The 17,577-nt window shown below is 38.2% G+C and overlaps 1 protein-coding gene across 1 annotated transcript in view; it reads right to left on the reverse strand.

Annotated features, from left to right (window-relative positions):
• The window catches only part of LOC122564606 (collagen alpha-1(I) chain-like), a 378,414-nt gene that overhangs the window by 71,620 nt on the left and 289,217 nt on the right, over positions 1-17,577 (reverse strand). The window contains exons 28-33 of the mRNA XM_043719695.1: positions 16,455-16,499; positions 13,853-13,906; positions 12,311-12,355; positions 9,955-10,008; positions 3,539-3,592; positions 1,832-1,885 (exon numbers count right to left, since the gene is read on the reverse strand). Of these exons, the coding sequence (XP_043575630.1) occupies positions 1,832-1,885; positions 3,539-3,592; positions 9,955-10,008; positions 12,311-12,355; positions 13,853-13,906; positions 16,455-16,499 (306 nt within the window). The remainder of the gene's footprint in view (positions 1-1,831; positions 1,886-3,538; positions 3,593-9,954; positions 10,009-12,310; positions 12,356-13,852; positions 13,907-16,454; positions 16,500-17,577) is intronic.

Genomic DNA, 17,577 nt, shown 5'->3' on the forward strand with positions numbered 1-17,577 from the left:
GACAACTGTTACCCTTGATGTTCTGGATAATAGGTGTGAGGGTGCTGTAAAAGAATCCTTAGTGAGTCACTATGGCATATCTTGTAATGTTGAGAAAAGACCATTTCTTCTGTGGATATGCATATATCTTGTATAATGACTCTCTCTCAATGACCTTAACTCACTCATTTAATATTACGAGGGACTATCCTGCATAAATAGTTCTCAATTTTCAAAGATCAAAATTCAGAATATCTATTCCCAGACTTCTACCAAATTCTGGAATTCTGTTCTGATAAAAACTTGCACCCTGATAGCATATAAATGGCTACCATCCATGAAGTAATTCATCATCTCAATCTATAAGGACCCCCTTATGTTGAAACCCATTCCCAACATGAACCAAATATTTATCCAGCTCCCATTTTGTTTCTCATTTCAGCTTCAATTGTGGGCATTTAAAACTTCTTCTGAGTTTTAATCTTCCTCAAGGCTTCTTAATTTTCTCTGTGCAGCTGGTTCTGTATAATCATTTTCCCGATTGGAATAAACCCCGCAATGCACTATAATGGATGGAATATGTAATTTACAACGCATTTAGCAATTTAATGCTGTAATAGCAATTTTAATATGACTTTCTGCTTTACAAATAATATCTCTTTAATGAAGCTTTGTGTGATATACAGTTGTTTCTCAGCTGGTTGGGATAGCAACCATGAAATATGTCACATGTGTGCATATTACCTGTCTTGCTCCTGTCGTAAATTATATCAGGTATGTATCATGAAAACAATGAGAGGATCAGCTGTATATCAAACAGAGGATATTGTACCAGGGAATATTATTTAGGTAAATTTATATATGTGAAAGATTCAAAACTCAAAATTAAATTGCCAAGTCAAATAACCTAATGCAATTGCACTGTGGTGCATCAGAGCTATCAATAATCTGGACAGATATCATAGTGCAGTAATGAAAGAGTACAATATCTTTGGAGATATCACCCACTATATTGATTATTTAATGGAGGTCTCCTCTTCTCTGTTTCAGGGGATATTAAAAATTCTATTGCAGTATTTGAAGACAGCAAGATGTCCAGCCAGTTGAACATTCTTCTGCCATTGTTATTTTTGTACAGAAACAGGTGAATCAGTATTCACCCAGTAGAGGTGGATTGGCATTTAAGGGGGTAATTTACCAACTTGGATCTCATTCATGCCACTTCTGATTCTAACTGCAGGCTTATCCAGGCAGGTAGGGTACTTGCCTACAGCAGGTGGGGAGCCATGCAAATGCGCATGAATTGATGCAAATTTGGGTTCGATTACACCAAACATACTACGATTCAATTTTAACTGGAGTCTTGAAGAATGAGGCTGATGTACGGCACTGAAAAATCACTGCAAGAATTTCCAGGTTTGTCAGGTGAAAGGGAGTAGGATTGCTCTGTTTGTTAATCCCCAAAAAATGAACAGTAGCCTCCTGTCCTATAGATTCCCCATCTACTCTTTCAAAGTTATGTGCAGAACACCTACTCCATCTTCGATCAATAATTGTTGGTCTGCATAACCATCTCAATCATTTTCAGTGGAATAACCATAGGATTTAAAAGAGGCATAATAGAGTGGAAACATTTATCTCATGGTTATTGTGTTTGACAATAGAGCAAGTCTTATTCGTGAGGCACTTTACAATGCCATTCGGAAACAATCTCAATACATCTCCTTTATTACTGATGTAGCAAAAATTGATGTAAATATACATAAAGCAAATACTGTGGAATGCATAATTGTTTTGGCTAAAGGATCTTTTACTAATTTGTATGTGACAACGAGTTTTGCTTCTCACTTACATACATGCCTACAGGTCCTTGCAGTCCTGAGAGCCCAGGTTTACCAGGGGGACCCTAGAAATATAAAACAATAAATCATCATTCATATTATTAATCAATGTTACAAATCTCTAGTTTAAAAATGCACCATGTCTCTCCCACCTATTGTAACTTAATAAACCCAATTCATAACAAAGAAGCAGATAGGGCTCAATCTCAATCCAAGAAGGACTTGTGACATCTATAATATCAATACGCTTTGAGAGTTGGCTAACTCAGAACAAGAGGCTATTTTTACAGGCTTTCTCCAACTTACAAATCCCCGTACTTAAAAACTGAACTCCATAAAGCCTAGTAATTTTGAAAATCGAGTTACATGTAACAGTTCGTACTAAAGAACGGGTGGATTACTTTGCGCGATGCTCAACACATTATTGTTACTGTATTATTATATTTAAGATGTTTTAGTTAAAATATATGCTATATACTAAGACAAACATTTGACTAATTGACACTAGATGTGAACAGTACATAACTGTTCCAACTTACATACAAATTCGACTTACGAACAGACTTAAAAATGGAACTCGTTTGTAACCCAGGGACTTCTTGTCCTCAGTGGTACTTGATTAGTAAGCAGATGATTAAGTATGTTGCAATGTGCAATGTACAACATCAGCTAAAGTGAACCAGATTGAAAGGACATTAAAATTGCAATGGTAGACTTTTTGGTAGGGGATATTTAATAATTCTAAGCCAGCAGCAGGGAGAGAAATCACAGGCTTCGGTACTGCTCCTAATGCAAGCCAACCCAAACATAGAGACCCTGCCACTACACAGGTCCTGGGTAGAGGTCCTGCCTTAAAGCCCTAATACAAATACGGATAATCTGCTATTGGAATGCTGATTTCTTTCTCTACCACTCATTCTCTTTGTCTTTCAACAAAGACCAAGCTTTAGCATATTTGCTGTTTTCAATTAAAAAAAAAACCTAGTAACTCAATGTGGCTCAGAGTCAAATCAGACCATGCATATTCCATTGTAGATATTTGAAGATATTTTACAATTAGTTTATAGATATATTGAACCTGGGCCTACTGACTCAGAGATAGGGACGCTGTCACTGCACCAGAACCACCCTCAAGATCGAAAACCCTCATGATGCATTATAATATTTGCCCTAACCTAGTAACAACCAGTCAGAGAAGTGGCAAGAAGCAAGAGGAGAGAGGAAGACAAAGCTACAGTTCAATCTAACAATTAATTTGTTCAAAGATGCAACCTTGGGGATGAGACATGAAATGTGCCAATGATAATCCAAAAAAGCAAAATATTATCAAAAGCAAAACACTTCTACAAACTAACAGCAATGTATAAAAGCCACTTTTTACAGGTTATGAATAGGTATATAGTTGTCCACAATGGATAAGCATGTATTAAAGTTTATTCAGAATTAAGATAGGGATTATCATTTTAAAATAGTGTCATTCCAGTTTGAAGAGACTAACTTATACAGTAGCCACATTTCCTTGGTTCACCAGTAAAGAAAGGACACATACATAATCAAGTTTATGTGTTAACCCAGGAATGAATGTATGAAATCTCTCATCATCAATCTTTTTTATTCCTACTGCAGTGAACATAATAACACTATAGTGCAACCCTTAATCTATTTGCATATTTGTCCAGCACTATAATTGTGCTAATATATACAACTGCTAAACTTACCCTTTCTCCTGTTTGACCAGGAATTCCATCAGGTCCGGGGTGCCCGGGAGGCCCCTGTGAATGATATATTTTTTAAAAAACTATATAAACACTTTGCATATTTGGTTTTAAAGAACATTTGCTGTACACGACATATAACACTAATCCTGCTGAGCCCAATCTGCTGATCATCCAAGTTGCTCCAAATTGTCCTGTAAACAGGCAATATTTTCATTAGACTCATGTAACAGAGCTTGTAGTTCATCCTGCTCTCTTTCTGTCTCTTCATTTATCATGTTGAGCTAAGCAGACATATCTCATTAAGACTTCCTCATCTCAGAACTGGTATTATTAAGCTTCAATCTACCCTGAGCTAATAGATCAGCCTTTCCTCTTGAACCTTCATTTGTCTCACCATAGTTAAAAGCTGAGATTGGACCTCCATTAATTCAGAAGGAAGTGAAATATTCTGTTCTTCTTCAATATTCAGTTCTGCAAGTGTTTCTTGAATAATTTCCTGTAGTTTCTACTGTGTCTCTGTTTCAGTTATTCTATGGATTGTGACAAGTGTCAGGTCATGACATGCTGATCTATTTGCAATTGCTGGTCCTGATATAGAACTTCATGCAACCTCCAGGCAGATCGATTGTACTTGCATGCAGCATTATTGAACTGCACAGAATTAATGAATCATTGCACACTGAAAGTTTACATGTGTGAGTTTCATCATGGCTTCCTATGTCTGTGGGTACCTGTATCTTAGAATTTGCATGTTGACACTTGCTCCCATATTAATCCTAACCAATAATGAATATTCATAAATCTTCAAGAGGATAGATCATTTGAACTTTGGCTAGTAAAAAAACTAGTAACCACAGTTCAGTAATACCAGTCAAGAGGGTTTGCTGAGATGATCCTTTGACTTGCAAGGACTTTCATTCTCTTCTCCAGTTTCCTTCAGATCTTTGCAGGACGCACAGGGTGGGAGGTCATTAACAGAAACGTCTCTTAATGATTTAAAGGCAACAACTTGTAGATACTAGTTGGGGGGAGAAATAATTAGCTGCCTTCAGGCTTCTTCTGTTTCTTTTACTACTTTGTGCCTATGTTTTTTTTGTTCTAGGTACCTCTGTATCTAAGATGGTACCATGTGTGGTGACATTATACACTTTTCACTGTGCTCCTAAACTACTGTACTTGAATACATGTGACAATAAAGGTTGAAATCTAAATCTAATACTTTGGACCATGTGATGATATTGATGTTTTTCACAAGATTGATTGTGTGAAGCATGTGTTCACTAATCTTTGTTTTGTTGTGTACATGATTAGATTCAACTTACTTGATCACTTCACGTATGCACTTCTGGTGGGATCCCAGATGATTATTCTTGTAGTTTAAAGATATTCTTTCTGTACAGTGTGTTTGGAATGGAGCACAGCTCTTTGTAACTGCAATGGCTTTTGTTCTCAAGGCATTGCCTCTGCTAATGTCCTTTATTTCTACTCTCAACTGGTCTTCAAATGGTCTAAATATTTTGGGGATCTTCAGCTTTGTTCCCAATTGCAAAGCAAATACTAATGGCTTGATTTTCTATGTTGAATACACAAATCTAGAAATTGCATAAACTTTGAAGTTGTTTGAACATTTTAAATTCATTCAGGAGGTATGTTGCTCCCTGTTTTAAAATGGGGATTATGTAAATATATGTCAAACAGTGTGGCGCTGGAAAAACACAGCCAGTCAGGCAGCATCTGAGGAGCAGGAGAATCGACGTTTCAGGCATAAGACCTTGATATAAGAGACTTTGCCTGAAATGTGAAACAAACAAGCTGGTTCACCTCGAGCTGAGATGATTTTGGCACCTTTCCTGTATGAGTATACCCCTACACTTCAGTGATCAGATTTAAAGGTATGACTTGACCAGAACATAGTCGCTTTAATCTTAACTCATATTGTTTCCTAATGAAGGGTGATGTCATCTCTTTCAAAAACACCATTGCTCCCTTTCAAAACAAAAAGTTATAAATCTTTGACCATCACCAACCTTGTTTTCCTCCAACGTCAACAAAATCAAATACTGCAGGAATGCTGGGTATCTTTGGCAGTTCTGGGAAAACGTCTTCAACCTGAAAAGTTCACTTTTTCCACCAATGCCAAGCTGAGCATTTCCAACATATTTTGTTCCTATTCCTTGAATGTATTGTTGAACAGACTTTTTATGTGGTATTTTTGACAACTATGGTTGTCTAACAGCAGTTTACAACTAACAAAGCACTTTTTGAATTGTTCTCGCTGTTGAGAAACAGGCTACTAATTTGTAATAGCTAGCTCCCACAGACAGCAGTGTGATACTGCCTGGATGACCTGTTTGCAGTGTTTTTGAAGGGTGAATATTGATTATAGAATGACGTCCGTGCAGTTCTTCAGAATAATTCTAGGGAATCTTTTCTGCCCTTTTGGAGTGGATAGACAAGGCCTCACTCCAACAGGTCATACAAAAGACAAGATCTCATACAATGTAGTCATTCTTTGTCAGTTTTTGTTCAATATATGCAATGTATGACACAGTATGTAGACAGGCCAATAAGGGGTGAGGCCATATTGGATTTGATACTGGGGAATGAACCTGGCTAGGTGTTAGATTTGGAGGTAAGTGAGCACTTTGGCGATTAGTAACCATAATTCGGTTATGTTTACAATAGCAGTGGGGAGGAATAGATATAACTGGGGGAAAAGGCAATTATGATTTGAATAGTCAAGATTTAGGATGCATAAGATGGGGAAGAAAACTGCAGGGGATGGACACACTTGAAATGTGGAATTCATTCAAGGAACAACTACTGCAGGTCCTTAAGTATATACCTATCAGGCAGGGAGGTAGTTGTCAAGAGGAAGAAGAAGGTTTTCGTAAGGATAAGGCATGAAGGCTCAGATAGGGGGGTGGAGAGTTATAAGTTAGCCAGAAAAGATCTAAAGAGAGGGCTAAGAAGAGCCAGGAGGGGACATGAGAAGTTGTTGGCAGATAGGATCAAGGAAAACCCTAAGGCCTTCTATAGGTATGTCAGGAATAAAAGAATGACTGATTAGGGCTAATCAACGAAAGTAGCGGAAAGTGGTGTGTGGAATCTGAGGACATGGGGAAAGCACTTAATTAATAGTTTCCGTCAGTATTCACATTGCCCTTTTCCAATGTTAGTGAGAATAAGGAAATATTACTTCCTTGCATCGCCTTCCACCCCAAAAAAGACCCATTTATTGCTGCTACTTCCTATCTGCTAAACAATTCTCAGTCATTTACCAGTATATCTAACCCTCCAATCAATTCTTTGTGCTTTAAGTTTGCACAGTAACCTCTTACATGCAAGTTGATCAAAAGTTTTCTGATTTAAAAAATATCCTAATACATCATGTCCACTAGTTCTCCCTTTATATATTCTACAGTTGCATTCTCAAAAAAATTGTGGTTGATTTGTCAAATGTTCTTTCCTTTTCATAAATCCACGCTGATTTGGTGTAATCCCATTGAAGTGTCCTGTTGTTCCATCTCTAATAATTGGGCATCCTGCCTTACCCCTAACTTTTGCCTGCTGGGCAGTCTACATCCACTACTTAAATTCTGAAGTATTATGCATCCTCCGCTCTGTTTACTTTGCCATTTGCTGCTTCAATCTGCATTCCAAATTTGCTGCTTTAATCTTCTCACTACCTTTAGAAGATCTCATTTGATCACACTTTCATTAATCTTTTGATGATTGTCTATTAGGTTCAAATTTTTAACTGTGAGCGCGCGCAATTTCTTGCAATGTTGGCCACATTGAAAACATCGTAATATATAAAAGAGATTCTTGATAAACAGGGGTCCGAGGTTGTATAGTTCAGACAGGAACGTGGAACTGAGACCACAACCAGATCAACCATAATATCTTTGGGGAAACAGATTAAAAGGACCAACTGGTTTGCTGCTATTCCAAAGCCCTAAGTTTTTAAATGCAAACAAATTTGTTGTTGTAACTATATCTCTGAAAGAGCCAAGACTGACTGACTGGCCTCCTGGATAAATCATTCTGTGATTCTGTTTTTTGTTGGCTGCTATTCAATGACTGGATAAGAAAGAGTTGAGAATGTTACCACATTCATTTTCTTGATCTTTCCTGTGACTGATTTGGTATCAATGATAAATTGCAAGTAGCCCACCTCTTTTTGTTTCCCCTTTTTGTTAGTATGAATTTGTACTTGCCAATGCCGGATTGCATCCATCATGAATGGTATACCCGCCATTGCGTAAACAAATTTGTTGCATTAATTCTCTCCGCCTTCGTTTGACTCTCTGTCCCCATGTTTACGATCTGTTACACAGTTTGTCCTCAACTCTGATCGTTCTTTTAAATCAAAACTTGAAAGGATTTCAGTGCTGGTCCAAGGGGCTTGTAGTCCCTGCATGTCATCTGTCATTTGGTTCCCTAACTACTATCCACTGTTTTACAGTTCCTCATCTGTTGCCATGTTTTATCTGTGCCTTAAGCTTGTGTAGCCTACCTGGGCCTGGCAACCTTATTGTCAGTTTTCTAGAGATATAGATATTCTGTATGATTGTTTCCCTATCTAGTTAGGATGTCACATTCTCAACAAAAACTCTGAAGAGTTACAAATGATCTCTTCCCATGTTAACCCAAATCTTCTGACCTGGGTCAGGATTGCTGCCTGACTGGCTGTGCTTTCCCAGTGCCTAACCTTTTGACTCTGATCTCCAGCATCTGCAGTCCTCACTTTCTCCTATTATGAAAATATATTCTTGATTTTCCCTTGCTTGTTATTGATCGGGCACACATTCTGATCATTTGTATTTCTCATGAGCTTAAAACAGTAAACCTCATCATAAATGTTATAAAGCAATATTACAGCAAACTAATGATTTCTGTGCAAACAGCAAAGTAAGTGGCAAGCAGAATGACAACATTGTATACTCAAAGCACATGCAATCATAAAAGGCAAACTCTCTCAAAGTAAGATACACATACAACATAGGCTACAATTGGCTGTCAAGCAAACAGGGATACTTGCATTTTGTTGCAGAAAGTGAAAACTAAGGGAGATAATGAGTTTGTTTGTGATTCTCTGATGGAATGACACAGGAAGTGGATATTATTTGTCTTAATTTCAATGCAGTGAAAGTGAACAGGGTGAGTATTAGAATTAGTCAGTAAATTTACAATTTAGAAAGAGTAAGAGGTGCTTAGAGGAACAATATCCACTACCTTTGCTAAATACTATTTTGGATCTCATAGTCAGATTTCCTTTCATTGAAGAATGCTGAATTCATTCTGCTGTCTTTTCTGAGACTCCTTAAACTATCAATTATAAACTATTTAAACTATACACTTGATCTAAAATTTCTGATTTGGCATTAGTTCAGAAAATGATGTTCTTACATTGCAGAAAACATGTTCATGCACTCTTGTGTTTCAGATTGTGTAGTTAAAAAAAATTTTTAAAAATCATTTTGCTTAGAAGGAGAACTTATGTTGCATCGGTAGCGTCAAAGTCTTCTTTTAACATAATATGGGAGAATGCCTGGCTTTCTCAAATTTTAAAATATTTGAAATAAATGGAACTCGAGACTTTGAACATGATTACTTTAGCTGACTATCAATTACAGAAACAAAGCAAGATTCTATTGTTTCCCCACATAAGAATTTAATGCCCATATTGTGCTCATGAATTAGTTCAGGACTTTATTAAACTGTCCCAACATAGGAAATAAAAACAAGAGTCAGCCATTCAGTCCATTGAGCCAGCTGTGTCATTCAACTAAACCACAGCTGATCTGCTACTTCAATGTTATTTTGACATGTTAACCCTATATCCCTTGATATCTTTAATATCAGGAAAGCCATTGATATCAGTCTTGAATGCGCTCAATGTCTGAGTTTTCAACAATACATGTTGCAACTAACACTACTAAAGAACCTCCTCTATTGTGCTAACTCTAGTTCTCAAATCACTTTGCTTAATGTTGCCAAATGAAAGAAACCAAAAGCTAATATTCAATTTTTCTTAAAACCTGTCTTTATATCACACCTTTAATGTAGCAAAACTTATCAAAGACGTTCCCAGAATCATTACTAGTCAAAACCTGACAACAAGAGTTGTAAAGGTGGCCAAAGAGGTATAATTGAGGAAGTGATTTAAAAGGAAATCTAAAGGAAGGGATGGGCTTGGGAGGGAATTCCAGAGTTTGTAGCCTTGGCAATTAAAAAGCTACAGCCATAAATGATGCAGCCATGAAAATCAGAGATTTGTATTCCTTACATTGTGATTTTCTCTCACACCCCGGTATCTGCACAATGAGAAATATTAAATGCCTGTGGTGTCACATGTCACAAGACTAAATAACAAACTCAAAGCAAATCTTTTGAGTGGTGAATTTCCTTACAGGTAGTCCTGGAAGTCCATCTGATCCTCGATTACCCCTTATTCCTCTGAAGCCCTGCCATCATGAACAAATATTCCAATGAGTTTCAACAGCAACTGTAGTATTTTGTGATTAAAAAAAGTATTGCTGAAAAAGGACACATTTTGACAACGTTTTTATCTTGCATTCATCAGGACAATTTGCAAGAATGTCAATAACAAGGGAAAACCAATATTTATATCGTATGAGAGGATAGCGCTAATTTCTTTTCTCAGAGACTTGATTATTTTTGGAAATGTGTGGGCAGAATGGGGGCAGCTATGGGGCAGAAACCTTGTGGGATCTTAAGGCTGGGATAGATGGATTCTTGACCAGTCTGGCCTCAAAGATTATGAAAATGGACATTAAAACGGGTGCGAGGAGTGATGGATCAGCCATCATCCTATTGAATTGTGGAATAGGCTCAAGAGGGCAAAAAGCCTTTCCCTGCTCCTTTTCCTTTTAGTCTTACGGTTGTCAACTGGACTCCTATTTGTCAAGGCATTGAAACGGAGGCTGCAAGAACTACTGTTGAGTGACATTTTTTTAGTATTTCTGCAAATTGTCCTGAGGAATGTGATACATAAAGCTTTGATCATTAGTGTCTTTTTTCAAAACTACATAAAGCTATAAGTTCTTTATCACCAAAACAAATACATTGCATTTTTAAAGCCATATAATAACTTTGTTGCCTCACTATCACTTAGTATTAATAAGTCTTTAATGCTAACAACATTATATGCTTAACATGACTGCAATATTACCAAATTTCAATAGTATTATGATTATGAATCAAGCGAACACATTTACTGTTCAATCTCATGAGAGTTTGGTAGCTTTTTGTTTAAAGCAGTCAAAAGGAGAGATCCAGGGAACATATGAAGAAAATAAAGCCATAAGATTCCATGGTTTTGAACAAATGATCATTAATTGTGCTATAACAGTGTAAAGCTGCAGTACAATCTACAATACATCTACAACTTATTTTTTGGAAGCTAGAATTAACATGTGACAAACATGGGTTATGGACTGCAGTTGAAAATATCTCATCAAATAAGAAATGTGATCAAGACTGACTCTAAAGATTTCTCAGCAATTTCTGCTAGACATTAATGACATAGTGGGTAATCAACCCTCATTAAATTTCACAAGGAATCATAGTTCTTCCATTTTTGTTGATCCCACTCAAGAGCTGCCTCTGTTGTGGACTGCCCTAATAAAGGACTCCCATTTTAGTCAATCAACCTTCTTTCCTGGGTCTGTGCTCCCTTGGACTCCAATGATACACTTCAGTACTCATTCACAAATATAATTCCAGCTATCCATCAATAGCTAGCCTCACCAAAGCAGTCCTGCCTCAGATTTTCCTTCCCTGAGCTCCAATTTTGCCTAGTTGCATCAAAACAAATACTGATGTGAGTTTTTCAACCCCACACACTCTCTATCAGCTACAGTGAATCATTAAAGCCTTATATATTCCCTATTCTAAATGTTCTTACAGGAGTGATTTTCTTTCTCAGCATCTAAAGGCTGCAATTAACTTTATGGATATAAAATTCTTTCAGTCAATATCTACAACTGATTCCTATGTTATAACATAGGCTACTTCTGTTTTGCATGTTTTTTTTCACATTAAAGTTCAGCTCAAACTGATAGGTCTTAAAATGATTGGTCATTCATAAATACAGTGTTGTTGGATAAATGGACACACTGTTGCACCAATTAACACAATGGGCAGCACGGTGGCTCAGTGGTTAGCATTGCTGCCTCACAGCGCCAGGGACCCGGGTTTGATCCCTGCCTCGGGTGACTGTCTGTGTGGTGTTTGCACATTCTCCCGTGTCTGTGTGTGTTTGTTCTGGTTTCCTCCCACAGTCCAAAGATGTGTAGGCCAGGTGAATTGGCCATGCTAAATTGCCCATAGTGTTAGGTACATTAGTCAGGGGTAAATATAAGGTGGGGGATTGGGTCTGGGTGGGTTGCTCTTTGGAGGGTCAGAGTGGGCTTGTTTGGCCAAAAGGTCTGTTTCCATACTGTAGGGTATCTAATCTAATCTAACACTCACCAAATCTGAAGATTGAAAGGTACAGTAATTGTCAGACAGCTGATTCAGAAATCCCCTAATGACTGAGTGGTGTTGTACTCTGCCAGAACCCTCTGCCAGCAGCCCTCTTATTCCACTGACTGCCTGTGATACCAATTCCAAAGGGACCATACAGTAATTAGGAGTGAGAGAGAAGAGAATGAAGTAGAAATCTATAGTCCTGGAAGTTCCAGGGTAGAAATGAATTAATACAGGATAGACCATACAGTAGTAATATGAAACACAGAAACTTACACATGGCCCCCTCTTCCCAGTGTCACCTGGAATTCCAGATGTACCCTGTGAGAGCAAACAAACATTAAGAGGGAATATTGTCCTACATTGTCTTATGTAATAAAGTACACGTGTACTTCCATTGCAGATTCTTCTTTTCAACAACTCCAGATGATAATTAAATTTTTGCCTTAACTCCATCTATTTAATTCACAACACATTTGACTGAATGCTGGATATATACTAAGTTTTACTGACTAGTTAACCTACAGCCAAAAGAAAATCTATGAATTGTGATGGACTTTGGCTGGCAACTGGTTTCGAACTGAGGTATTCATATCAATGTATCAATGTATGAGTTAGGAGCAGGAGAAGGCCATTCAGCCCCTCGAGCCTGGTCTGCCATTCAATAAGATCACAACTGATCGGATTGTGGCCTCAACCTCACATTCCTGCTTACCCCTGATAAACATTGTTCCCCCCCTCCACTGTTCGTCAAGAATCGTACGTATCTCTACCTTTAAAATATTCAACAATTTCACCTACAATGCTCTCTACGGAAAAGAATTCCAAATACACACAGCCCTCTGAAAGAGAAAAAAACTCTTCATTTCCATCTTAAGTATGAGACCCCCCCCTTCTTAAATTCTGCCCTCTCTCCCACAAGAAGAAAAATCAGTCCAGCATCCACCTTGTCAAGTGCCCTCAAGATCTTGAATGTTTTGATAACATCTCCTCCCACTCATACATGCCCAGCCTGACCAACCTTTCTTCATTCCTGTCCCATTCCCTTGCATCCCAGGTATCAGTTGAGTGAACTTTCAATGTCTGGACAAAACTGTTAACACTTGATACCTGAAGTAAAATGAAGGTGGGAGAATAACTCCGTTTCTCAGTAAAGATGCCAATGCTCGAAGATTTGAAATCTGTCCAACAAAACAACTAAGCCTTGTGTTTAAAAAAATTCTAAGAATGTAATCAGAGTCAGTTGGGATAAACATCTAAGCGCTGAAATCTTAATTCAGCACCATAATATTAAAGTCTTACTTGCACATTTAAGATACTCGTGTTGTCCCAGGGTGAGTTCTGACATACACACAAGTTTCTAAGCATGGACATTAATATTAGGCACTTAAGAAAGAATTGAAATGTCTGTGGACTGGAAAATCCCAATAAAATAAAGAAAAGAATTCTGCCAGATGAGATCAGTAGCTGACAGAGTGTGCGCCACTATATGGAACTGATCTTACTCACTGGTATACATCTTGCAGAAAATCATTTACTTCACAATGCTTTCTCTAATTCAACACTTTATGTCTGTTATTGGGTGCTGGGAAGCATCTGTAATTTTTTTTCAGATTCGAAGCACAAAATTATCCAGGCACTTTTTGTCCTCTGGGCCCATACACATATGGGATTGAATTGAACAGTCCCAAAACAAAGTCTATAATGGAAACCAAACTATATTTTGTCCACAACACACAACAAGCGAATAACAAATGCAAGTTAAATACAAAGAATGTAAAATGGTTGTAATCTGTATTAAAAGTACAGAATGGGAACCTGTGTACCAGGCTTTCCTTCAGGACCCGGTATTCCTTGCTGGCCTTTTAATCCCTGTAGAAACGAAAAGATATTTTAAATCAAACTGCATATGAAACAGGAGAATAAAATAGCTGAGACACACTAATGATTAATACTTGAACATAATTTAAAAAGCTAAGAACGGTATTCTTGAATCATGAAAGTGTCTATACTGTTTGATGAAATTGGAATCAATGTGGCTAAACTAAAAAGAAAACTCAACGGTAAGATAATGTATGTTAATATATAGCAAGTGATTACTTTTGAAGTGGAATCACTATCATTTTCTAGTCAGTCTATGTATTTGGACTTGCCATACTAAGATTAGCCATAAAAGGAATTACATATATTAATGTTTAGTGTGTAAAGATAGCTCTGTACTTGATGCTTGTGTTTTGAAATAGGAGACAACAGGATTGAAGGTCAACTTGGAGAGGGAGCTCAGATTAGACATTAGTGGGGCAGAATTTTATGCTCCCAGAGATAATGAGATTGGAGGAGAAAAGGCAACTTAATTAGGTTCTGATGAAGAACAAGACCTTAAATGTTAACTCTGCTTTCTTCCACAGGTGCTGCCAGACCTGCTGAGTTTCTCCAGAAATTTTTGTTTTAACTAGGTGGGGCACTGATTTACCAAAACCTTCCTGCCTCCACCAGAATTATGTTCTATGTGAAAAGAGCCATGGTCAGCCCTCCTGTCCTTTTGCCAATTAAGACTCATAAATTGCTTTGTAAAGACCACTCAAGGTCATCAGCCCTCCTGTGCATGGATTAACCCAGCTGCAGGTGCGCCTGTCCCAATGTGGCATGTTAATCATGGTTAATACACCTAAGAGTTAATGTAAGCTGGAATTGGTGTTCAGATGAAGTAAGGTACATCTTCTTTACAAAGACAAGAGCCTCTTCTGGTCAGATTTATTTGTGACCTATCCTCCAACATGTACTACTGAACCGTGCCTCAGACTGGCACAAGGAGGAGGGTTGGTGGCAGCACCCTATCCCAGCCAGAAGCCACCAGTGGTTGGTATCCAGACATCACATTATATTACAGCAGGGGGAGTTCCTGATTAAAGGCAATCAGAGCCTCATCAATACACCGGACATAGGGCAGGTTGTTATTTAGATTAGATTCTCTACAGTATGGAAACAGACCCTTCGGCCCAACATGTCCACACCAACTCTCCGAAGAGTAACTTACCTAGACCCATTCCCCTACATTTACCCCTGACTAATGCACCTAACACTATGGATAGTTTAGCATGGCTAATTCACCGAGCATGCACATCTTTGGACTGTGGGAGGAAACTGGAGCGCCCAGAGGAAACCCACGCAGACGAGAGCAGAATGTGCAAATTCCACACAGACAGTCACCCGAGGTTGGAATCGAACCCAGGTCCCTGGTGCTGTGAGGCAGCAGTGCTAACCACTGAGCCACTGTGCTACCTCGATTAATTGAGAGCCACCCTCATTGCCTGTGTTTCTGGACCCCCTGAACTTTTCTCCCTGCAAGTCCCATCTCCAGAAACCAATATCCCATGCATATCACTTCCACATTGGTCCTCCAAAATTATGGGTGCCCTTCTGGCAGCATTCCCGAGCCTCCTCCATGGAACTGCTAAGCTTCTAACTGGCCAGCATCAAGAGGGACTTCCACTTCCAGGAATGCAATTCAGCAGACCTTGCCAAGGAGACCTCCCTGCCTGCTCAGGAAGATTCTGGTCAGTCGACGTCACGTTTTGTCCAACACCCAATTCTAATTTCTATTGGTTTCATTGGAAATGGAAACCAGATAGGGTGGAGTACAGATGTCATGGTGAATTTTATTCTATTATTGAAAGATAGATTTTAACCACATCTTCTTCCATGAGTTTGGAAAGAAAAGCAAATGGAAACTTCTCAGACATGCTTTTGCAGTAGGTTGGAGATTTTCTGCAGCCCAGGTGAACTCAAAACAAGTATAAGATAGTTTCCTGGAGAGGGATTTATGCCCCCTAGCTTTAGAAGGGTCATGAACTCAAAGAGATCTGATTCCAGAATTATTCTCCTACGGTCACTTTGGCAAACACTCATAACTTCCTGCACATCAATCTGAACAAAGCAGAGTTTTTGAATTCACAATGATTGGGTCTCATTTGTTAATTTTATTGCAGGATACCACCCTAATTATTCAAAAGGAGCCAGAAATAAATATATTTTATTTGTAAATAGCCCTTCCTGAAATTAGATTTACAATTGTGATAAACTGATTATATTAAGGTCAGAGATTCTTACTGAATGGTTGATTGTGATTAGAAAACTAAACTTTTGAACTACTATATATCAAATGATTACAGAGTAGTTCTAAAATCATTTTGTCATCACTGAATTTGAGATTTTACTGTATTCTATTAAAATGTATCTGTTGTTGTCAAATAACACATGGGGCGATGTTATTAGAATCAGTTTATGGGTCAAAAGACTGATTCTCTGACCATTTTGAACTTATGCCATAGTATGATATTTTAGCTTGCTTTGTCACTGTCACCCACACTCTCCCACATATGTAAATTTCAACAAAGTAACTCTCAATAAATTCACTTACTGCTGGTCCAGGTAATCCTACTAATCCTCGCTGACCTATACGCCCCTGTTTAAAAAAAAATCACTTGAAATAATTATTCAAAAGAGACTGCAGTCTGATGAGTGTCAGAAAATCTGTTCACTTCAGCAAGGTATTCTCAACTGTTGCATCATTTTGGATAAGTATTTTTTGGGAAGTACCAGGAAACAGAAGTGCTCAATAAAGTACTGTTTACAATGGGATAGCTTGAAGCGGATGCCATGTTGTTTGGTTGGCAGTAACTTGATGTGGAAGTGCAAGCCTAGCTAACAGCGCATTGTGAATTTCATAGAGCAATAGAGATGTATGGCATGGAAACATACCCTTCAGTCCAACTCGTCCATGCCGACCAGATATTCTAAATTAATCTAGTCTCATTTGCCAGCACTTGGTCCATATCCCTATAACCCCTTCCTATTCATATACCCCTCCAGATGCCTTTTAAATGTTGTTATTGTACCGAACTCCACCACTTCTTCTGGCAGCTCATTCTATACACACATCACCCTCTGCGTCGAAACGTTGCCCCGTAGGTGCCTATTAAATCTTTCCCCTCTCACCCTAAACCTATGGCCTCCACAGACATTAGACAATAGGTGCAGGAGTAGGCCATTCTGCCCTTTGAGCCAGCACCACCATTTGTTATGATCATCCTCAATCAGTATCCTGTTCTGCACTCTCCCACCCCAGGAGTCTGTTTACCCTATTCATGCCCCTCGTGATTTTATAAACCTCTAAAGTTCAGCCTTAACCTCCAACATTCGCAATTCATGGTAAAATCCTCTGATGACCCTTCATTCGAATGAGTTATTGATGTGAAACGTTAACTCTGTCTCTCTCTCTCTCTCTCTCTATTGAGAAAATTTGTCTCATCACAAAATCAGCATTAGTGGAACAGACTTCAATATCAAGAAAGGATAGAGCACATGGAAAAGTGGGATCACAGGATCTGATGGTGAAAGAGGCTGTCTAATAAACAGCCACATAGAAAGCTGCAAAAATGTTCCTTTATAATACACTGTATATGATGTGATACATATCATCTATAGAGTAGAGCTTTTCCCCAACATATAACTGCTTACCCATTCAAAGCATTTTTCCAAAA

The sequence above is a fragment of the Chiloscyllium plagiosum genome, chromosome 30 (genome assembly GCF_004010195.1).
Source record: "Chiloscyllium plagiosum isolate BGI_BamShark_2017 chromosome 30, ASM401019v2, whole genome shotgun sequence".
Taxonomy (NCBI): domain Eukaryota; kingdom Metazoa; phylum Chordata; class Chondrichthyes; order Orectolobiformes; family Hemiscylliidae; genus Chiloscyllium; species Chiloscyllium plagiosum.